General features: G+C 31.2%; 1 protein-coding gene across 1 annotated transcript in view; it reads left to right on the forward strand.

Annotated features, from left to right (window-relative positions):
- The first annotated feature begins 15,430 nt into the window (after positions 1-15,430).
- bmm (brummer) overlaps positions 15,431-24,811 on the forward strand; it is a 57,562-nt gene continuing 48,181 nt past the window's right edge. The window contains exon 1 of the mRNA XM_075379105.1: positions 15,431-15,898. Coding sequence (XP_075235220.1) covers positions 15,739-15,898 — 160 coding nt within the window. The 5' untranslated portion in view covers positions 15,431-15,738. The remainder of the gene's footprint in view (positions 15,899-24,811) is intronic.

The following is a 24,811-nucleotide window of genomic DNA, read 5'->3' on the forward strand; positions in this document are numbered from 1 at the left end:
AGTCGACTGTAATCGATGATTGGATAACATTTTATAAAAAATGAGATACCGTTTAACCTTCAGTTGGTGAGGTGACATTTTACCGACACACGGTGAGGTGACGTCATTTTGAGATCCCTTAACGTTTGTTACTTTTTACGTCATTTTTAAGTAAAATTTTTATTTTAAGTGAATAAAGGTGTTTTTAAAACACCTTTACTTAAAAACTTACTTTTAAAAAATTACTTTAAAACACTTTTATACTGTAATGACAAAAAAGCACTTGAGAGATTGAGAAGTTTGATTAAACCGCATTATGTTAAGACTACAAAAGTGATTGGAGTAACTTACAAACGACTCACAGAAACTGGAATTCAACCAATACTTGTACTGGTCGAAACAAAAAATTAGTGATTGAATGTTCCCCAACGACAAAAATAAGCAATAACAGAGATTTTGGGGTATTTAATTTTAATTCAACAAATGATAAGTGCATCACTATTTTTGATTTTGATGATTTTTGGTAACAGGCCTGTTTTTTACCTTTTAACACTTAGGTGCTAGTAATACATATAAAAAAAAATTGGACTGTGTCCTTCATTAAAATAATGGCCGCCAAAATTACCCCAAGCCCTTCATCATATATTTTGGGCCCAAAACTTGAAATAACAACAATTTGCAAACGTAATTTCACTAAACAACACAAAATTTGGTTATGTAACAAAATGAATTTTGAGTACACTAAGATGAAGTACCGTCTATACTCTTTCCAGAAAGCCCTTTTTAACCTCTACATGATGTAAAATAACAATGGTACAGCTCAAGTAAAAAGTGACGAAAATGACTGTCTTTACCTGTTGCCAAGTAAGAAAACAGATTATTACTCAAGAAATTTTTTTTTTAGAATTATAAAAAAATATTTTTGGCCGTTAGCAAGTGGGTAGTTATATACCAAATATCATCAAATTCAAAACTAGTGATGCAACAAAACTTTTGAAAATTTGTTGAATTAAAATGGCATACCCATAATCGCCCTCACAGATTACGTCCGTTACTATCTCTTTAGGTTAGGAAGAAACCAATGACAGCACACATTCACTTTTCAGTACCGCAGATTACTCTTAACATTCACCGATTATTTCCGTTACTATCTAATCGGAATAGGAAAATAAACCTATGACAACACAGGGTATTCCATTTTAATTCAACAAATGATCAGTGCATCATTAATTTTTATTTTTATTATATTTGGTATAGAATAATTACCTACCTTGTAGTGGCCGTGTAGTATAATTTTTAAAAACATTTTTCTTGAGTAATAGACTATTTTATAACTCGCCAACAGGTCAAAACAGCCCTTTTTGGCACTTTTCCCATGAATTTCAGCATTCTTATTTTACATCTTACAGATGGTCCATAAGGGCTTTTTGGAAAGAGTTAAAAATGGAACTTCATCTTAATGTACTCAAAATTCATTTTGTTATGTAACTAAATCTTTTAATGTTTACTGAAGTTACGTTTACATGTTGTTTTTCAAATTTTGGGCTAAAATAAATAAATAACGAAGGGCTAGGGTAACAGGCCTGTTTTTTCCTTTTAGCTCTTACGTACCAGTAGTACTTATAAAAAAAAAATTGGTCTGTTACCGAGTGTCCTTCGTTCAAAAAAAATGGCCGCTAAATCGTAATATTTTGAAAATGTCTCATTTTTGGGATCTAAAAACCACATCTGGGTCAGGTGGCTAAAATCTGAAATTTTTACAGCAGTAAGTAATTTTTATATACTTTAAATGGTTATAAAATTTATTTTGTTACTCAAAGGGCTTGACGAGCAATGAAGCCATCAATTTCGCTATAAAAACCGTCTTGCCAATTGTAAATAAGGTATCCAAAAATACTGATGTTATGTTTTTTTCAGATTATAAAGATTAAAACTAAACTCATTAGAATGAATATATTGATAATTAATAAACAGTCAAAAATAATAAACAATTCAAATACATTAACAAGTTGTTCAATTCACTTTTACTTTAATTTACTCTTGGTAATGGAAGTTATGAATAAATCTTACACTTTTTAATAATAAACTTAACTAACATAACTTAGAACTCTTACCATTTACGTATTGAGTAGAACTGATAACTCCTTATTCCTTTTTGATGTAATGTTGTGAAAGCTCTGAAGACGTTAGAATCTTAAAAATATTTTCCAGTTCAATCCGTATTTGATTATTACTCAACGATTTCTTGAATGAAGTGCCAGGACCCAGGATGTAAAAAGTGTATTCGATATTACTCTTCATTTTCATGTATTTTGACTTCAATGACTTCGCCTAACCACCACTTTCCATCGTATACGCAGCACACATAATTTTTACATTTTGACTTTGTGGTAAATTTATAAATGAATATAATACTGTAGCATTCACTACTGTTTATAGATAACTCACCAAAAAACTTCCTGCGTTCACTTGCTGTCCAAAATGGAATGCTCGCGATGTTCTCTTTGCTCGTTGTTTGGAGATGCTTACTGATATTGCAGTCACAATAATCGCGTCAAACTCAACCTTGCAACTCCATTTGTTAACACGACTTCGCTGAACTACTGGCTGTCTCCACAGGTCCCTGGCAGTATTTATATCCCCTGACCTGCAGAACCGATATCCGCCTCGTACTCGTTGAACCGTAATAAATTTCATCATCCAACCCCTTAGAATTTCCCATAGATTCTTATTCCGGTTCGGTAACCGGATTTTGGAGGCGCCATTTTCATTATTACAAATAACAAATCGTTAAACAGACCTGTTAATCTGAGAAAAAAATCCCTTCTGGATTCTTCTTTTCATTTTTATTTTCTTCTTAATCGGAAGAAATCCGTTACTACGGTCCATTTTACAGGTCCTGTTACAACATAATTATTTCTGTCGTATACTTTTGAAAAGAAAAACAATTGCAGAACATTTTGTTTCGTTATTATTATTTTTACCCGATTAAAAAAAAATATATATGTAATCGGTGTCGGGCATTTAATCGGTTGCCGTTTTGTGTCCAGATTAAAAGCGATTTCAATTTTAGATTTTTTCCTTTACTAAATAAAACCTTTAAGATGAGGTATCGCCGAAACGGGTTTATATTAAAAATATTGCGCTAAGTATCTGCCACAAAAATGTACGAGGGATGAATTTAGGGATTAAAATTAATCTTTTTACATCGATATAGATCTATAAAACGCTAAACCTAATCCTAAACGGCTAAACGCTAAACCTAAAAACGCTTAATCGGTGTAAAATGTTTTCTTTTTTTAACCATTCCGGTACTTTCTGGATACGCGTATTAACATAACATGTCAATATTATATGATTTCACTATTTACATATTCTTGTACGGCCGAGTACACTTCTCTAGTACATTTTTTTAGCAGCCGATGAATATCGCTGGAAGTCAAAACGGCCATTACGCTGATAACCGACCGAACATGAATAGAGATGAAAATTATTTTATTAATTTAATGAAAAAAAAAATCAGTAACATATAAACAGTAAAAAAACCATTTTAATTGAAATACAGTCAATATAAAATGATATACGTTATCCACTGACCACTTACCAGGACCTCCACCTAAAAGATACAACTATTCAATTTACGTCTAAGTATTGTTTTTTTTAATTATTATTATTAAAATATATCTGTTCAAAAAAAATATGTGTATTATAAATTTGACCTTGTTACTCAAGACCTAATTGATAAATTTATGATTAAAATAGAGGGTTAAAAAATTATTATTACCCGATATAGATTTTAAATTGCATTAAATCTTAATGACGTTTGTAGATTATTTTATCACTGAATGACACACAAACCTATAACTAAAGAGGGGGTTCATCAAGGTCTTTTGAGACTACCATTTCGCATTACAAGCTTCGCTCTTTAGCATGTACATATAAAAAAAGAAATCAATTTAAATTTATTTATTATGATTTCAACATTTGCCATTATTATTGCCGAAATAAAGTAAATTAAATAAATTATTTCTTTATTAGTTTAAAGATTTATTACGGTGTGATCGTACATAACGAACGATGAAGTAACACAAATATTATAATAAAATATTATAGAATTAAGAATATAGAATCAAATCGTGTAAAAATGTCGATCCAAAAACATTTTATATCGAATAGATTAGGAAAAGATGTACGTATTAGAAAAGTTGTCTGACATCAACATTTGTTGATATATATTTATATGAAGCAAGTGCGGTCGAACATGCTCTAGAAGATAAAGGAATTTGAATCGGAGGAAGACAAATAAGCGCTACATGATTCACATATTATATATTTTCTTTTTTAGGAAACGACGCTCAACATTTGCAACAGATCGTTTTAGAATTAGAAAACATACCACAAAATATAAAATGAAAATGAAAGTTAGAAAAACTAAACGATAAGGATAAGAGAAAATATGCCGATGAATATCTGTCCGAAAGAAGAAAGAATTAAAGAAATAGAATGCACAGATAATTGTGTTAACGGAGGACTACAAAAGTGAAAACAAAATAAAATCAAGAATAGGAAGTATTTTAACGAAAGAGACAGTTATTATACAGTTAGATGGAATTAAGAGTTAAAAAGGCGTCTCGTGAAGCCTTACTTTGAAACCTACTTACCTTTGTATAGATGTGAAATATGGATGCTAAGAAAAAAGGATAACTAAAGGCCGGAGGCGTTTGAAATTAGGATAAAAGGAGATTAAATGAAACGATTAAACGAAAAATGAACGACTAACGAGGAAAGTTAACAAAAAAAAAAAAAAGAAGCGGCTAGGACAAATCAAGAGAGGAGAAAGATCGATTATACGATGCTAGAACAGGGGTAGATGAGAGCCCATTTTTCTTTTTCTGTTTAGCCTCCGAAACCATCATAAGGTATTACTTCAGAGGATGAATGAGAATGATATGTATGCATGTAAATGAAGTGCAATTTTGTACAGTCTAAGGTCGACCATTCCTGAGGTGTGCGGTTAATTGAAACCCAACCACCAAAGAACACCGGTATCCACGATCTGGTATTCAAATCCGTATAAAAAGAACTACCTTTTACTAGGATTTAAAACTTAGAAATCAGCTGATTTGCGATGACGAGTTACACCAGCCCGGGAATGGCGAGCGACCTCCTGTAAAACAAGGGATGAACGGAAAATTTCATTCAAAATTTTAAAATTAAGTGAACGGTGAAATTTATCGTATTATAAATTAAATGTCCAATGTATACTGATTTTAGTACAAAATGTATAAACCTTAAATAGGAACAAACATGTTTTTAATCGGAGACAGCTGACAAGTCTTAGTTTTGTGAAATTTTATAGGGATTTGAATACTAGATCGTGGATACCGGTGTTCTTTGGTGGTCGGGTTTCAATTAATCGCACATCTCAGGAACGGTCGGCCTGAGATCGTACAAGACTACACTTCATTTGTATTCATACATATCGTTCTCAATCATCCTTTAAAGTAATACCTTACCAGGATTCCGGAGGCTAAACAGAAAAAAAAATAGTTTTGTAAAATAACGAACCGGGTTCACAGAGCAAGGAAGTCGTTAATAATTTGTACCCTTTAACCAAACATTTTGATAAACACGGTATGATGGCGTTTTTAACAGGTACTAACAACAGAAGTTTTGTTTATCGATACGGAATCATACGTCACACCAATTATTATTACGTGTAATGTTCTGCGATATGTTTCATAAACGCCTCAGAACATTAAAAATTACGCTACTCCAAAAATAAAACCGACTTCAAAAATAAACTGTTAAAAACTGTAAAAGAACTTTTTCATTCGTTTCCACTCTTCTTAAACATTAAACTGACTTTTAAAACTCTGTTCCTAAGTTGTTACCGTCAATTTACCAACACGCATACGTCAAAAAATGAAAATTTAAAAAGCGTTGTTTTTTATATTATTTCTTACTTTACTATTTATTTAACGCTAATATTTTATTTTACAATTTGATTTGATTTTTTCAGTTTTATTTTTATTTAAAATTTGTGTAGACCTATAAAAATTCTGGCCGAACAAAAAACGCATTTTATAAAAAAACGCAAAGGAAATAAATCTACATTTCGATACAAATAAGCGAAGGAATTTTGAGAAATTTCGCTGAAAGAAATAGAATGGGACTTTAACAAGAACAACACTCGGAATTTCTACAAGAGTTTCAGAGAAAATCTTGCCGGCTACCAGCCTCCTAGCCTGATCTTCCGGTGACCCGACGGGTCCCTGGAAACTAACACGAAAAATAAGTATAAAATTCTAGCCAAATATTTCAATACACTGCGAAGCATCTTCAATATTTCAACTGCGAAGCATCTTCTGCTCAACTTAGGTTTGTAAAACCTAAACCAAATTCTGACTCATTTCCACCCACACACGAAGAAATTGTGTACATAATCAAATCAGTGAAAAACAACAAGGCTCCTGGTGAAGACGGAATTATCGTGGAATTCTGGAAATAAAATAAAACCTAAAACTCACAGAACAATATTGGAAGTCTGGAGAAGAAGGAAATCAAGAAAGAATTGGAGAGTGCCTTTATACACTATTCCATAAGAAAGGAGACAAGACAGATCCGAACCATTACAAAGGGATCTCACTTCTCCCAGCCTCCTATAAGATACTCTCTTGAGCTTTGCTGAACCGACTCGAACTCTCAAGCGGACCCGGAAATTGGCGATTATCAGGCACAATTCAGAAAAGGAAGGTCTTGTATCGAACAAATCTGGAACTTCAAAGACCATACTGCACATCAGACGATCTCGGAACACCAGTCACATTTGTAAACTTTAAAAAAGCCTACGACTCTGTTGACAGACAAACCTTGTTTAATACCCTTCAAGAATTTGGAGTCGATAGAAGACCAGATCCATCATCCAGGAAACATTATCAGAAACCACCTCAATATAGATAATAGTCGCAAACATCTTACAAACATGTCGTTACTGTCTTATTAACGTACGAATTAATTTTATTCTTGACGACCGACTATTACAAACATAACAGTGTAATTTTAAAAACGGTTATTGATTTAAATTTAAATTAACATCCCTGCAGATGGAGTAACAGCTCTGAAAGTACTAGGATTTATACTTTTTAAATTGTTGGTAAGTGGAAATTTAATTTATACAACCACCTCAAAAATCAAATTCACAGGAGAAATCTCAAACCCATTTGAAGTTCACACAGGAATCCAACAAGGGGATGGCTTATCACCGCTTTTGTTCAGCATCATCTTTGAGAAGGTAATCAGAGAATGGGAGAAGTTAGTCATAGGCATCCAAATCAGGAAATAGAATTACTGTGAAATGCTTGGCCTTTGCAGATGACCTGGCAACTTAGCAAACAACAAAGATGAAGCCATTTTCACATCGAAGAAACTGCATGAAATAACCTGTAAAACTGGACTCCAAATTTCTTATAAAAAGACACAGTATATGGACAGCAAATAAATTAGAAAATTCCCGCTGCAAATACAGTATGACAAAATCTCACAAGCTCCCCATTTCAAGTACTTGGGAGAAACAATCCAACTCACGGGACTGAATACAATATCAAACATAGAAAGAATACTCAAACTGCAAAAGGCGTACAAGTTTACATGGAATCATTATAAGAAAAGGGCAGTGTCTCGCTATGCAAAATTATGACATTACAACACTGTTATCTTGCCAGAGGCCTTGTATGTAGCAGAAACCACAGTAATTAGAGGAATGATCAAAATTCATGAGACTGAGAAGCAAGAACAGAAAATCCTCAGGAAAATCCACAGTGTGGTCCTCAGAGACGGAACGTGGATGTAACGACCCACAAAGGTATTATATGAAGACACAGACACCATCACCGACAAGTTTAGGAAAAGAAGTCTACAGTTCTAACGACACTTATCCAGGATGGGTGATGATAGACTCACTAAGAAAATTTTCAATGTTGTCAAGGCAAGTAAAGTCCATTTGGATGAAAAAAACACAAGATGACCTGGAACGACTGGATATCTCGGAAGAAGAAATCAAAGACAGAAAAAATTGAGGAATGAAATTAGAAATAAGATTATTGAACAAGAGCAAAAAAGAGAAATTACAGGAAGAAGATGGATGAAGGAGAGGATGAAGAAACAGAATGAACAGATGAAGATGTTTTGGGAAGAAAAGAGAAGAAGGAAGTAAAGCCATGATTGGCTCAAGTTCACGTGCTCTCCTAAAGAGAAATAATCAGAAATAATAATAATTATTATTATTCATATGGTCTTTAACCACTTCTATATTCTGTTTTATAATTAATGTTGACTGTTGTGATCCATCCATTTAAATGCTGGGGAAGTTCCTTTTATGTTCTGTGAGGTAGCATACCTATCGATTCCTGATATGATCTATTAATTGTATTATTATTTAGTCACAGTAAAAGATTTGTTTATATACAGAAAATTCAGATTTTTTAAAAATTATTTAATCTTTAGTATCCATAGCTTTTAATTGTTATCACATCAAGAATGTGTAGATGTACTCTGACTATTAAAATAAAAATTATGTTCATAAAATCTTATTTGTTTAGTACACTTAGCGTTTAAACAATTTTAATTGGTAGCTAACCATTTAGTTAAAAAAATTCATTATCTTGTGCGTTCAACCTTAAAATCACTTCCTCACAACCTAAAATAATTGGGGAAAAATTAATGTAAAAACCAATTATATTTATCAACATAATAAATGCATTCAGAATGTTGATTGATATTTCATAGCAAAATATGATTAAACAATCAGAATAGAATAACAAGAGTGGAGAAGTGGGTTGAACCAACTCAGATGTTTTATCTGAAATTGATTTACTAAGTAAAGTGATGCAAGGACATCCCACTTATTATACAACAACCAGCAAGATGAAGCAGCTGAAGGAAATTTTAAGAACTGGTTACTAGAATGTTTCCAAAAACTTTATGAATATCAGGAAAATTGGCCAAGCAAAAGTAAAAAGTGAAAGGAGCTCTTCAAAGGATAGTATAAGTTTGGAAAATTGTTTAAATGATTTTTATGAACTTATAAAATAAACATATTTCAGTAACTTTTTTAAGTTATTTGAAAATTTTATGCAGAAACAAATACTGTATATTACATAAATAAATCACATATCATTTAGAAATTTTGACAAACTATCATACACTTCAGTGCACAAGAAAGAGGCTTAATATACTTCCATGCCATTTTTAGTATGCCATCCTCCATGGTAGAGTGGTAGCATCTCTGCCTTTCATCCTGATTTTCTATGTATGAATCCAAGTCAAGCTTGGCATTGCTCATATGCTACAAAATTCATCTTTCATAAAGTATCTGTAATCGGGTATAAGCCTTTTTTCTTTCTTTTTCCTGTTTAGCCTCCGGTAACTACCGTTTAGATAATACTTCAGAGGATGAATGAGGATGATATGTATGAGTGTAAATGAAGTGTAGTCTTGTACATTCTCAGTTCGACCATTCCTGAGATGTGTGGTTAATTGAAACCCAACCACCAAAGAACACCGGTATCCACGATCTAGTATTCAAATCCGTGTAAAAATCACTGGCTTTACTAGGACTTGAACACTGTAACTCTCGACTTCCAAATCAGCTGATTTGGGAAGACGCTTTAACCACTAGACCAACCCGGTGGGTTCGGGTATAAGTCTGTTGCTTCATCATCATCACCATCATCTGCTGTTTGCCTAGTGGCAAGTTCATTATGGTGTCTCCGTTACTTATATCCTAAATCTTCTTCCTTTTCTTGTACTTTCCAATCTTCACTTCAATTGTTAACTTCATTCTTCTTCTTCCTTGCTTCCTTTCTCCTTCTACTCACCCTTCTGATGCAGTTGTCAAAATCGTAGTTCCTCTAATCACATGTCCTAACCGGTTTTCTTTTCTTTTGTGTACTTCCCGCATAAGTTCTCTTTCTTCTTTGATCTTGTTCATTACTTCTCATTTCTCATTTTATCTATCCATGTTATCTTCTCCATCCTTCTCTATATCCATATCTCAAAAGCCATGATCCGATTCCTCTCCCTCTTCTTTATTGTCCTTACTTCACTTCCGCACGGCAAGACATTTCAATAATTTTATCAAACGTGGCCTGTTGGTATGATTATATAATTAATAATTAATAAATCCACTTACCAACAATTCTTTTATAAATACATTCAAGCGCTTTCAGAATAAAATTCCATCATCAAGAACTAAAAAATTTTTTAATTTATAATCTTATTATAAATTAGTGGGTTTTTTAATTATTAACACATTTCAAACATAGCATTCAGCTAACCTCTTCTCTACCTCTAACCAGACCTTTGCCATACAATAATTTGCTCTTCTTATTGAAGTTTCCTTTACCATCCTAACTTTTATTTTCATTGCGCTCTTCCAGTCCTCTGCCACCATAGTCCCCAAATATCTGTAATTTTCTACTTTTTCTATTCTTCCTTCACTTTGTTCCCATCACTAAGTCCTTTTTATTGTTTATTTACATTACTTTAGGATTTCCTACATTTATTTTCATTCTGTACTGTTGTTGCTTAAAAACAAATATTATTTTTTTGATGAATTTGTTGTCAATGCGATTGATTAATAAAAATACTGAAATTTCTGCTCCTTTTTTTTAATGTATGCTCTATTATAAAAAAAATTTTGAATTTTGTCACACTATTCTGATCAAGGTTTTACAACAGTTTTCCTTGGTCCAAGTTAAATGGTTGGGATATTCCTTTTTATATACATGGAAAAGTATCCTTATCCATCCTTGATGTGATCTGTATAATGATCTGTATATGATGTATCGATCTGATTAAAAAATGTATTTATTTCAGAACAAAGATCAAAACAGATCATTTTGGACAGAAATCTTGTGATTTTATTCAAGATTTTTACGACATTTTTTAAACATTTCAAACAAATATTATATCTTTAGAGTATATAAACTAAACTGCTACTGAAGTTATACATTAGACCAACAGAATATAGAATCAAACAAAGTTACAATGAATGCAATTTAGCATTCAGCTGTAAATTAATGCAGTCTTTTATTTTATTTATTTTTTTGTATTTTTTCTGTATCTTACACTTTAAAACCTCAGAGCCAAACCAGAGACAACGGTACAAATATTATAATAAAAACAAAGAAACAATAAATACAATAGAAACACAAAAACAATGACTATGTACAATGAAAATAATCATTACCATGAAGATAACTGCAAGTGTATTACATAATTAATATCTTTGTATAAAACAAAACTGATATCACAGTATTTGTGAATATAGTATATGTTTACACACTTATTATCTATATATCTGTTTCAATGAGGGAGCTATTTACATAAAATCTAGATGGTTCTTTAGTATTTAAGTTCTTTGTTTGATAAATATTCCTTTTTTTTTCTAAACAAGTTACGTTTGTGGATATATTTAATTTATTGAGAAATTCAAGGCCAGGGTTGTGATATTTAATTTACCAAAAGCTTTTTCTATAATTTTAGTTATTTCTATAAGTAATGCACAGTTAATTATTCGTTCATGGAACTAAAAACAGTAGAATCACAGACAAAAAACATAAATGCACTGACATTATCAACAACTTAGATATTCTAACTAAATATATACAAAAATAGAAAGGTTTGCTCTTAACATATTGAACAGTATAATATAAATATTTCATAAAATTCATGCAGTACATTGGATTACATAAATAAATACACAGACACTTCAAGCAATGTTCATAAAAAGAATTATCAATATTTTTGAGAAAGAAAATTAGAAGGTTACTTTCTGAACCACAAACAAAATAATATAACTAACTGAAAGCAAAACCAAAAAAAAAAAGCAACCCACTAGTATCATAAAATTACAACTGGCTCCATTTGTAATGTGCCAAAAACTTCATAACAGATGCATGCCAAGAAGTCAATAATGATAAAAACCTCTGTGCAAAAGTGTGTTTGAGTGTACAAACTAGACTGCAGGAATGTGTAAATTTAGCCTCTGGTACTCCTGGAGGCTAAAAAACAAAATCAAAAGGAATGATACTCATAAGGTACTGTTATTATTATGTATAAAACATTAAAACTACTGATAAAGAAAACTCTAGAACTCTAAAACTGTATACTTTTGCAACCTCTGGTATATTAAATTTCCATTGAACAATCCAAACACATTTAGCCACTGTATACCAAAACGTTTTTTCAAATCATGTAATAAAAACAATAAGCACATACAAAATATTATATAAAAATTATACAAACTTTTACACTCAAATGATATTATATTTACAGAAACACTAAAATGAGTATATTAAAAAAAATGTAACTCAGAATATGCAATTAAATACACAATGAAGTAATCTAAACTGATAATATTCAAAAGAAAATAACGTTAATACTGCAGGATGAAGGACTTTCACAGCAGCAGTAAAAAATAGGTTCTTTAAACATGTAATTGAGGTAAAGATCATCATGCTGAATTGTAAAACAACTGGAATATAATTCATTACAAACTCTTGCCAGTAACTGGCAAGGATTTGTAATTTTTTTCATGTTATCATATCATTCATCGCATTTTGTTTAAAACTAAGTAGTTTATACATGGTAGTAATACTAAAAAAATGAGAAATTTAAAAATGTTTCTGTGAATTATAAAAGATAATTTTAAAAAATAAACATTGTTCCAGTTTATTTTAATAAAAGTATTTGCTCAAAAAATAATGTTATTTAGTGCAAATTTAATTTATTTTTAACTCTTAATTACTAGAATGGGTGAAAAGTCACCCACGCTGATGGAAATTTGGCTGCCATACGTTTGCAACATTTTATATAACTTTCTTCTTCTAGGTATTCTCCAAATTGGCAGTGCCTTGCATGGCAGTGTAGAGAACGGTTATCAGTTGTTTGTCCGTTACTCTGTACAGAGACTCTCTCGGTGAATTTTCACTCATCCTAGTAACAACATAATATTCTTAGTTTTGTGTGTTACTAAAAATCGTGAACCAGAGACTTCAATTTTTATCTTTAATAATCAAAATAAATTGCAGCTTGTGTCTTACCAAAAAAGGGTAAAATTGTTCTGGTGGTGTCATCCACAGATGATAGAGCAGCTTTAGGTGAAACAAAAAAAAACCCTCTCAATTGAATACTACAACCATACTAAAGGAGGTGTGGATGTTTTTGACAAATTACGAGGGTTATTTTTTTTCAAGGTTCGATCAGTCACGAAATTAAAAAAATTTTTGTTTGTAACAAGTACTTACATAGTTACGCTATTTCTCTACATAGTTGCCACTCCGATTTAGACATTTGTCATAGCTTGGTACCAACCTTCCAATACCCTCGTCATAGAATGGAGCCGCCTGTGTTTTCAGCCATGTTTCTATGCTGGTCTGCAGCTCAATGTCTGTGCCAAATTGTCAAAAAAAATAACCCTCGTATGTAAGACACATTCTTGTAGCAGAACTCAGTGATGGCCACTATATGTTTTTTATAACCTACTGAAAGCTAGTGGAATAAATGCCTACATTGTATATGCATACAACAAGGCTGCTAGAAATCAAATAGCAGTCAATCACCTTCAGTTCCTGTACAACCTTGGGGAGAAACTTGTTTGAACGCATATTTTGAGAAGACTACAATGGAGACACCTTCAAACTCACTTTAGATACAAAATAGAAGTCCTGAAACCAAATGAAGAGGAATCAGCTGCAGTTTCCAGTACCAATACATCTGAGAGCACCACAAGATTTTCATCAACTATTGCATCTAGTGCCAGACAAGGCCGCTGCAAACTGTGCACTGCTAAATTGGACAAAAGGTATGCAGTTCGATGCTCAAAATGTTATACGAGGGTTACTTTTTTTTCAAGGTCTGATTGGTCGCGAAATAAAAACCCGCGCAAAAATCGGATGAACCTTTTCGCATATGTGTTGCGCAGCGTCTCTATTATCGCATTCAATTACGCCGCGTCACTTCGTTTAGTTCTGAACACGTACTTAAACATGTCTACAACAATAGCATCTCCCGCCAAGTGAGAAGTGCGTGCGGTAATTCGATTTCTTCAGGCTGAGGGGTGTAATGCAGCTGAAATTCATCGACGAATGAGTAATGTGTACGGTGAAACCTCAATGAGTGACAGCAAAGTGCGACAATGGTGCAGGAACTTTAAAGCAGGACGTGCAGATGTTCATGATGCAGGCGGTCAGGGAAGGAAGCGAGTGTCAAATGCTGCAGCGTTTTCGTTGGGAAGTGTTTGATCACCACCACACAGCCCGGACTTGGCTCCATCCGATTTTCACCTCTTTGCTCACATGAAACATTGGCTAGGAGGACAACAATTTGGCACAGACATCGAGCTGCAGACCAGCGTAGAAACATGGCTGAAAACACAGGCGGCTCCGTTCTATGACGAGGATATTGGAAAGTTGGTATCACGCTACGACAAATTTCTAAATCGGAGTAGCGACTATGTAGAGAAATAGCGTAACTATGTAAGTACTTGTTACAAATAAAAAAAATTTAATTTTCACTGTGGTTTTAATTTCGTGACCGATCGGACCTTGAAAAAAAATAAACCTCGTAACATCATTTGTTCTGAACACAGGAAGACAATTTGTAAATGGTACTAAGTTACAAAAGATTAATATAAAAATCCTTTGTATAGTTTAATAGTACCTGATTGTTAAGGACTTATTATTCTTAATAATATGTTAATATTCTACATTTTATAGTTAACTATATATAGAATAAAATTATTTAACAAAAAATTAAATAAAAGTACATTTTCTATTTTTCCCCTCCAAAAAATGCCAATCAGAATATGGTAAAATTATACTTTTTGTTTTTTACGAAAAAATATAATATTTTGATAATACTGAATATAATGATAATATTTTGTTAAATATTAAATACCACTGAAAGATTCTTTTTTAGGCGGACATAAATATATATATATATATATATATATATATATATATATATATATATATATATATATATATATATATTGATAATAAATATGAATAACATTATAAAGAGACATTATACAGAAAAAAGATTTTTGGGTGAAATTTCACCCATCCTAGTAATGAAGGACGGTAGTAGTATCCTTAAATTAAGGGTTAATAAAAACAACTGATAAATCCAATAAGGAAATTTCAACTTAATTTAATTCTTAATTTTGTCCTTAGCGCAGTAGTAACTTCGAAACTGTAAATAATTGTTGGTAGTAACCATAGATAGCAGAACTATACACTGTACAGTAGCGCTCCAAGCGTGAAAATAATACAACATTATTATTTTCGACGGATACCACACCACCTAAGTTAACCAATAGCGTGCAGTATTCTGATAGTCACGTCATAGTTTACGTAATTTATTTGCTTTGTGTCGAGTCAAGTACGACATGTTCGTTATCTCACGGCTATGACCGTGTATTATGCGAGATAAGAGTAGTTAACAAAATTAAGTAGCGAGTTTTAACCTCATCAGTCAGTAGAACAGTTCTGGCAGCAGTCGTTCATCGTACTAAAAGGGTATCGAGGCTGTCTCAATTATTTTGTTATATTGGTTTACGGTAATTAAAAGAAAGTTGTGTTCCGTTACAAATTTCGAAAAGTTTTGTGTTGTACTTTTTATAAGTTAAAGAATTTTGTAAAATTCCTCGGATATTTAGCGGTTACACTTCAATCTGCAATTTGAAAGATTAAAATGAATCTCTCGTTTGCAGGTTGTGGTTTCTTAGGTATATATCACGTCGGTGTAGCTGTTTGTTTTAAAAAATATGCCCCGCACTTATTATTAGACAAAATTTCTGGTGCGTCAGCCGGTGGTATCGCTGCTTGTTGCTTATTGTGTGATCTTCCAATAGGTAAGGACTGCACTTTTATTTATTAACCTAATTTTTTTTGTTTACATTTTCTTGTTCACGAACGACGTTACCCAGATATTTTTATCATATTAGAGACTGAAAGTGAAACTAAATTTTTGGAATTTATAGAAAAATTGTAAAATAATCCCGTGGATGTCTAATCTTACCAGACTCATCGCCTCTGTGCAGTTATTTCACGTTTTAATATTATTATTATTATTAATGTTTTCTCCCGGTGTCAAATTGATACCAGAAGTTATCACACCATACATATAATCAAGAATTGAATTTTTTATATTTTGTGTTTGTAATTTATGTATTTTAAACAATAAAAAAATTATATCTGCTCAAGTTATTAATGCTTTTTAACTAATGAACTAGTAGTAGTACATCTAGATGATTAATTTTTTTTTTTTTTTAATTACTACAATTCTTATCCATTTAATAAAAATTTTAATGATGTAAAATTTTTCAAATGAATAATTTGTCCCCAGATTTGATAGTAATTTTTTGTTTTATTCATTCCAGAATAAAATTTGACAAATGTAGTATTCTTATTATTTTAACGATTGGTCTTTCTTTTATTTTCTTAATTGACTTATTGACTTTTTCTAGTCTTTCTCAGTTACATTTCTTTTCTTTTTTTTTATAAAAGACATTTGGAATTACAATTTTATTATAATAAAAGAAATTAAAAATTATAACAATTATTACATTTAAGTTGATGTGAAGTAATAAACAAACAGCAATAAAATTCAGCTTTATTAAAAAAAAGAAGATAAAGCTGTTTTAAATCTATTTCTTTTATCTGTGTAACAATTTAGATTTAATTATGAATCTTATTTGAGGAGATATTTGTTAATATTTCAAATTATTTTAATTTTTTAAATATACACTTAAAAATAAGTGTACACATAATTATATTATGTATAATATTTTTTATTAAATAAAATTTTCATATTAGACATCTTTGTGGATGTATTTTTTTCTTGAAAAAATATGGAGCTGTTTAGGCAGTGTTTAGGAGATCACATTGTTTTAAAATTGCTTGTGTTAATGTGCAATTGATATTTAAATGATTTGTAACCTTTTAATCTAATATTTATGAATTACACAGTAGTCTATTTGTGATGGATATATTATTTAGAAAATACCAAAAAAATTATAAATTATTGTGTAATGTGTAGCTTTGAAAAAGAGGAGTAATTTGTTCTTATAAAGTAGCAGTATTCATTAACTTTAATAAAAGTTCTGTGAAACGGCACAAGATTTCACAAAATATGAGAAAGGACCTTACAGTTTTGTTCACATTTAAAAAAAAAATTGATATGTATTTTAATTACAATTTGCAATTATTGTTTTAATTTATAATAATTACAAACAATAATTGTAATTAAAATACATATCAAATTTTAAATAAAATTATATTTTAATATAATATCATATTAAAATATGATATCATTTCTCGACAATAATAATATTGTTCTTACATTAGTATTATCAGTATTACTCTAATGACCTCTTCAAATATTAAATTTTTGATAAACCGAAAAATGTGTGATATCACTAACTTTTGTAGATTATTACAAATTAAATAATAAAAATGGTTTAATTTTAAAAAAAAAACCTTTATTTTTTGAGATGTTAGTAAAAAAAGCTACAACCTCTTCATGAGCATTACTGGCTGTTTTGACTTTCCTGTGGGTTCAGTGTTAGATCAATTTTTGTAGCCCTATTATCTTTTTATTTTCTACTTTTACTGAATTACAATAACCTTGGAATTGTACATTGTAGGTATGAAGAAGTATCGATTATGTGTACACAAAACTGTATAAATTTCAGAAAAATGGAGGTTTAATTCTGTCGAGTAACTAGATTTACTCTACTATAGATAATGAATTTATACTTAGTAAACTTTTTAATTGCATTTTGAATTATAACATGTTTAATCACCAACAATAACTTTGCTAGAATTATCAGCCCGGTGATAAATAGTTTTAAAAAAAAATAATTTTATGAAAAATTAATCATTACTATTTACATTAGTTACATACTTGTTTCTTGACACACATTTTGTTTCCTTTTTTCATTTTCGGTAAATTATCCTATTCTTCTGTGGTGTATTTTTGGATCTATTCTTTTTTTTTTTGTGGAAATATGCATGAGTGGAGGTTTCATTTAAGTATTTCACAAATTAATTGGCTAAGGTGTTTATTTATTCTAAACAAAAAGCTTACTCCATGATAGAATGTCTATGTATAGGGGTATCCTCAGTAAACTAGTTACAAAACAGGCGTAGGGTTACTGTGTATCTGTGTACCAGCAAAAACTACTGAAGATAAACAGATGAAAATTTGTGTATATATTCTTACGGTGTAAGTAAACAATAAGAAAGTTTTTTTTTTTAATTCGGAATATAAAGGGTTAAAATGGAGTAATAATGAAATTTACAATTTTTTTTTTTAATTTCTCGGTAACAAATGAAGATATCATCTTGATTTTTGGTGTGTGTAGTTTTCATATAAATATCAAAAAAAATTTAGATTTTTCGAAATTCTACCTAGAAAGGGGTGAAAAAAGGTAAAAAAATATAAACAAAAGATTCAAATATTTTGTATTTCCAACTATACTAAGCGTGATATTCATTAGATTGGGGCTTGCAAATACTCTTTGTATAAACGTCTAAAAGCGATTTTCGGTTGTTTTTTTTAATTCCGATTTTTTAAAAGGTGCGATAGTGTATGGCGCAACGGCTGAACCGACACAGCTACCGTTACTGTATGTGTGACGCGACTGGCTGCATCTGCTTCCGGTTACTTCACTAAAATATACTAAATAAATTTATTTAAAAATGAGAAACGAAGTACGGTCACCTCCGAATGATGTTTGTGGGATAATTCTAAGAACCGGTCAAAATAAATTTTTTCCTGTACTTCGTACGCGTAACGATTGTTTAAAATAGTTTTGAAATCCACATTCTTAGATCGCTCGAAGTTTCGGGACCTGTACTGACCAAACAGTTGCTGGGAAGAAATTACTATAAAGTAAAATTTTTTATAGATTGAATGGGTTTTAATTTTTATTTATCATTATTATTCTCGTAAGCATGAGTTTATTGAAAGGAGTGTGGTCCAAGAGGCAGAGCCCTCTGGCTAAACGGGAAGGGCGAGCGAAGCGAGCCTTGACCTACTAAATATATCCTAACCGCGATGGGAAACAAAAGTAATCATATACTGTGGATGAAGCCGGACGGCAATGCTAGTGTATATATATATATATATTTATTTTTTTTTCAATGAGAGGAGCGGATCGGATTGAAAGTTTCTGTTCGAATGCTTTTATGATTCGACTTAGATTCATTGAAATGACAACAGTGTGTAATTTTTAATTCTGTTCTGTAAAAACTGATGGGAAACTAGTTTTTTTAGTATTTTGTAATTGTTGTTCACTACCGATTAATATTTATTATTTTTTCTTTACTTTTAGATTTTTATTAATTTTTTTGTATGCTATGTATTTTGTATCTGCTGTCGATGGTTGTGGTTCCATTTATAATGGATTAAAAATATATATTACTATTGGGTTTAAATGACATCAAAATTAAAACTCGAATTTTTCCTCCTTTGCTTCTATTATGTCTCTAGTGATTTTTTTTGTTTTGCAAAAACTTCGTCGATCGCATGGCGAGATGTGATTTAAACGTTTCAGAAACCTATTTTAAAGCAGTTATTATTAACTTTTAAAATTTTCCCGGTTTCTTGTGCGGTGGGACATATGGTGCTAGTTTTGAAGCGTTTATGAAACGTAGCATACAAAATCAAATCCAGTATGCGGTAGATATGTTTATTTCTGTCGTGTTTGTTCTTTTGATATGCTGTTTTTTTTTTAATTTTGTTTATAAAAACGTAATTTTATAAATTAAATTATATCAAATGATGGTATAAATTTTTTAAAGTTATTATTATTATTTGTGTTAAATTTGTAGGTTATTTTCGATATTTTTACTTATACGGTTTCTGTTTGGCGATTGGCAAATAGCGTTTAGTTTTTGTGTGTTTTTTTTATTTATTAAGGACGTCTTGGAACATGGACATTGGCAAAAACCTCCGGTACCAAAAGAGCTTGCCGATCGGTGTGCTTTCCTTTTTATCGCTATGCTACAGTAATAGACCTATACCGGAATTATACAACAAATTTAAATGTAATCTTTTAACTTAAGTATTAAATTCGCCCTCGATAAAAATATATTCAGAATGAATGAACACGGGGTTTGATTTTCGATTCCGGTTTAATTCAGGGGCCCGCTTCACCGGATGAATTATTTTTATACATTAAAACTGTCGTTTGCAATTATTACGTCTTATCTTTCAAAATTATGTTCTGTACGTATTTCAACCTTCATTATCCTTAAATCTTTATTGTTATTGGATCGAATCGCACATATATAGTTTCGATTACAATAGCGTACCCGCATATTTTATTTAAAGATTTTAATATTTTTCCTCTTATTCTCTTAAATTTATGCGTTATCATTTTACTTTACGATCGGATTCCAAATATCGAGTTCTGATTAAATTACAATTTTATTTTAATGGGCTACCGATAGACAATGACGTAGTGTCTTTTGTTGGAGATACGTTGTCGGCCGTATTATTTGCGGGCGTTCGTACAACTACAATTAAACTTCTAATACGCAGCGCTTTGATGACGTTTCTGTTGATACAGGTGTGTTATTGTTATCGGATTGCATTTTAAATGAATTGAATGACTATGATTTTTTAATAATTATAATAATAAATTAATGGGTTAGATTTTGCGCGTCAAGGTCACACAATCATATGCCCGTGAATTTAAAATTTAACAGACGATTATGTTACTCTAGTGTAGCGGTGTACAAACATCTAACGGGGTACGTTCATTTAAATTAATTTGACGGTTTGAAATTTTGCGCATGTTATACTGTCATTACGCTGTGTTACTTTAATGTGGACGATACAATGTGGTTTACAATGTGGTGTTGTCATTTGTTATGAAACAGGCTGCCATATTGTTTACATATTATTTACAATTTTTTCTTTTTAATTGATACAGATAAAAAACTTTACGTTGTTTTTAAATCGTTTGCGGCTTTTGTAAACATGTTGTTGTTTTCTTTTATCATAATGTAATTTTTTATTTGTCATCTATTTGAATATTAATTACTGAAAATTTTATTCAAGTGTTTTTTAATTATTTACATATATTACGCGTTATTGATTTATTTTATTCGAAATTCAATTTAAATATCGACTTCAAATCTTTTAAAAATTGCCTATTCTTGTAGGAGAAATTTTTCATACTTATTTTTTGTTTGTTTAGTCTTCTGTCGTCAGTCTAGTCGGCCGGTTCGCTGCCTTTCATTCCTTTTTGTTCTAGGTTAATCTTTTAACCTTTTTAACCTTGACATACTAGTCGTGTGGTCTGATCGTTGTCTTCCTGTACGGTTTATACGTCTACACGACCTTTCGTTACTAAATTGGGATATCTTCATTAACGGCCCGCCCGACCCCTTAATTTCTGCCGCTAATTTCTCTCCTCTGTTCATTTTAAGATCTCTGTTTGGAATCTTATCGACCCGCCTTGTTTTTACGAAGTTTTTTTGTAACGCGTTAACTAATGCCTCAATTATTTCTTATTTAAAAGGGATTGAAAATTGTACGGTATCGGCTCAAAACATTATTCACCTGATCGACTGTAACCGCCTAACTTTAAATAAGGATAAAACTGTTGAATTTTGCTTTTCACGTAGACGAATCGTTACCGATCATATTCACATTAGATTTCCCATTAACGATAACGATAGTATTTCTGTTGCCCGAAAAGCGAAATTTCTGGATGTTTCATTAAACGATAAGTTCTCGAGGGATGATGGAATCGATTCGTTTGTAACTAAATCGTGTCGTAATAAATCGCTGAGCTTTTCATCGTTATTAAATATTTATTATTCCTCCATTTATTGTCTTACAAAATATAATTTCATCTCTTGTGGCTCCTTCAAGATGTCGGTATCAGTTTTAGATCGGTCAACAGGGTTTTTTATCGTGACAGAATTGTTACTCGGAAGCCGATTGCGGGATATTTATAAGAACTTTTGGTAAATGGAAACGTATGTTTTAAACTCGCAACTCCATGTAACAATCGTTTAAACGATGTTTTTGTTCAAAAAATGCTTTTTTTGCGCTTATTAAAAAAAGCACTGGTAGTGGGGATATACGGTAGCGGTTCGGGTACAGCACGGAGCTCGCATCAAACATATACCCCAAACATTTACCCCCATTACCACCGGCGCGCTCCCACGTAGTACTTGGGTGCATTTTAAACTAATTCAGCGGCATTTAAACGAATACAAATAAATTAATGAATCGTTTAGCTTTTCTAGTTTCCGAATCCGTCTTTAAATTATCATTTAAGTCGTCGTACGAGATAGAATGAATGTTGCAAGAAAAGGCATGAAAAAATTAGAATGTTTGTTGCGCACAGTTTGCATCCGATAGAATCCAGTTTTTGCACGCATGTGAATAAGACATTACCTATACTTTTTCCAAAGGCTGATGCTTCAAACGCAAAAACAACCGAGTAGGAAATTTTCGCAAAAATAACTATCTTTAGTAGTTTTTTTGGATTTTCACGGCGGGAAATGCATCGATTAAGGCGCATGAGATCTCATTTTACAGGTTTTGCAATTTTCTACAACTTTTGTATCGAATGTATTGTCATTGCTCCGACGGTTTTTATTTTACAAGCAAAAAACGATAAAAAAATTATTTTTTGAACAAAAGCAGTGTTTAAATAATTCTTACTCCGAGTTGCGAGTTTAAAAAATATACATTTTCATCTACAAAACGTACTTTAAAATATCCCGTAATCGGTTTCCGAGTAACAATTTTGTCACAAACTCAGTCCATTTAGAGCTCTCTTGATCGGTCTATTACTAACGTACAAAAAAGCTATCGGATTGTGTAGACTTGTATTTAGAAAATTAAATATGTCGACTTACACTTGAATTTATATCAAATGAATGTCCAGTCTTCGCTAAAAAGAACGGTCAAACCAAAAATATTATCCACCTTTACTGAACCGGACGACGTAACCGTTTTCATGTAACTCGACACGATATTTCTGCTTACGAGAAAGGACCCTATTATGCATCCTTTGACATTCTCTTAATAAATTATTGAACCGCGTTAAAAATCTTCCCATCGATTTATTTAAAATAAGAATTTAAAAATTTATTTTATGGAAACAATATTACCGTTCATGAATTTTTAAACGATACCAATTCAACGATAAAACATCTGCACGTTCAACGCGTATGTAATTGTGCTCTGAAAATAATTTTCAATAATTCTAAATTATTTTATAGGAATTTTTTATATTTAAATAAACCGTTTAATTTTTATGACCTTTAATCTTATTTGTTTTTACATGTATAATTTATCTTATAATGACGTGTTCTGTATACTGTGTATTATTGTGATCAGATCGCAATAGATTTATTTTAATTTCTTTAGAAAAATCTAAATAAAATGTTAGTTTTCAAATTAAAACTAAACTTGTAATTTAAGTCGATCCTTTATTTTTTTAAATTGTATTTTGAATTTTCAAAATTTCGATTTACAGTCATACTTTACGGCACGTGCTGTAAATTAGTTTTCTAGAAACTAAACAACTACTGGAGAATAGGTATATAGGATTCCTAAAAGTTTGCTCATATTTATCCGTTCTCGGAATCTTGCAGCAGGTGGAACTGTAATAAGCGGTTCGTTTGCCCCCCCCCCGTTCAAGTAATAATATTCGGTACTTAAAAAAAAAAATTAATTTACATCGATTAATTTTTATTCGTTCACTTCATTACAGGGCTTAAATTAATATTAGAAGGAAGATTAAAGAAAAACAAACCAACATACTTAGCATTTATAGACCTAGAAAAGGCATTCGATAATGTAGACTGGAATAAAAAGTTCAGATTTTAAAAAAAATTAAGGTTCAAATAGAAGAACGATTGCTAACATTTACAGGAACCAAACAGCAACAGTAATAATTGAAAAACATAAGAAAGAAACCGTAATAAGAAAGGGAGTCCGACAAGGATGTTCCCTATCCCCGTTACTTTTTAAACTTTACATAGAACTAGCAGTTAACGATATTAAATAACAATTTAGATCCGGAGTAACAGTACAAGGTGAAAAGATAAAGATGCTACGATTTGTCGATGATATAGTAATAACAGCCGAGAGTAAATAAGATTTAGAATAAACAATGAACGGCACGGATGAAGTCCCTACGCAAGAACTACCGCATGAAATTAAACAAGAACAAAACGGAAGTAATGAAATGTAGAAATAACGAAAATGGACCACTGATGGACCTTTTAGCTCCTTTCTGAATTCCTTCTATTATTATATTTTCTACTATTTCTTTATTGACAGGAATCCGTTACTCAGTTCCGTTATACCGGTCTTGTTACAATACATATATACTATATATATATATGTAGTTTATTTAGCGTAAGGTTTTCATTTTGATGATGATAGTGATGTTTTTTTTTTAGATTAAAATGCCAATTTAGTTTTTGATTTTAATTAGAAAATTTTGTTATAGAAATAAGACTTTCTTTCTTATTTCTATATAATCGCTTAGCTCCATTTTTTTGTAGTATTTTCTGTACTAGTTTTATTTTTGGTAACGTCTAATTAACGTTTACCAGTGTTTTCTATCCTCCTATTGAATATGGTATTAACGTTATTATATTTTTGATTAGGACGGGCGGAAGGTCGATGTTAAAGAGTCGAACATATCGATAAGACGATTCCAGAAATGGCGTTACCGGAGAGTCCGATTATAATTTTTATGAACACTCATACATACTATACA

Source organism: Lycorma delicatula, chromosome 11, assembly GCF_047948215.1.
Source record: "Lycorma delicatula isolate Av1 chromosome 11, ASM4794821v1, whole genome shotgun sequence".
Classification (NCBI taxonomy): domain Eukaryota; kingdom Metazoa; phylum Arthropoda; class Insecta; order Hemiptera; family Fulgoridae; genus Lycorma; species Lycorma delicatula.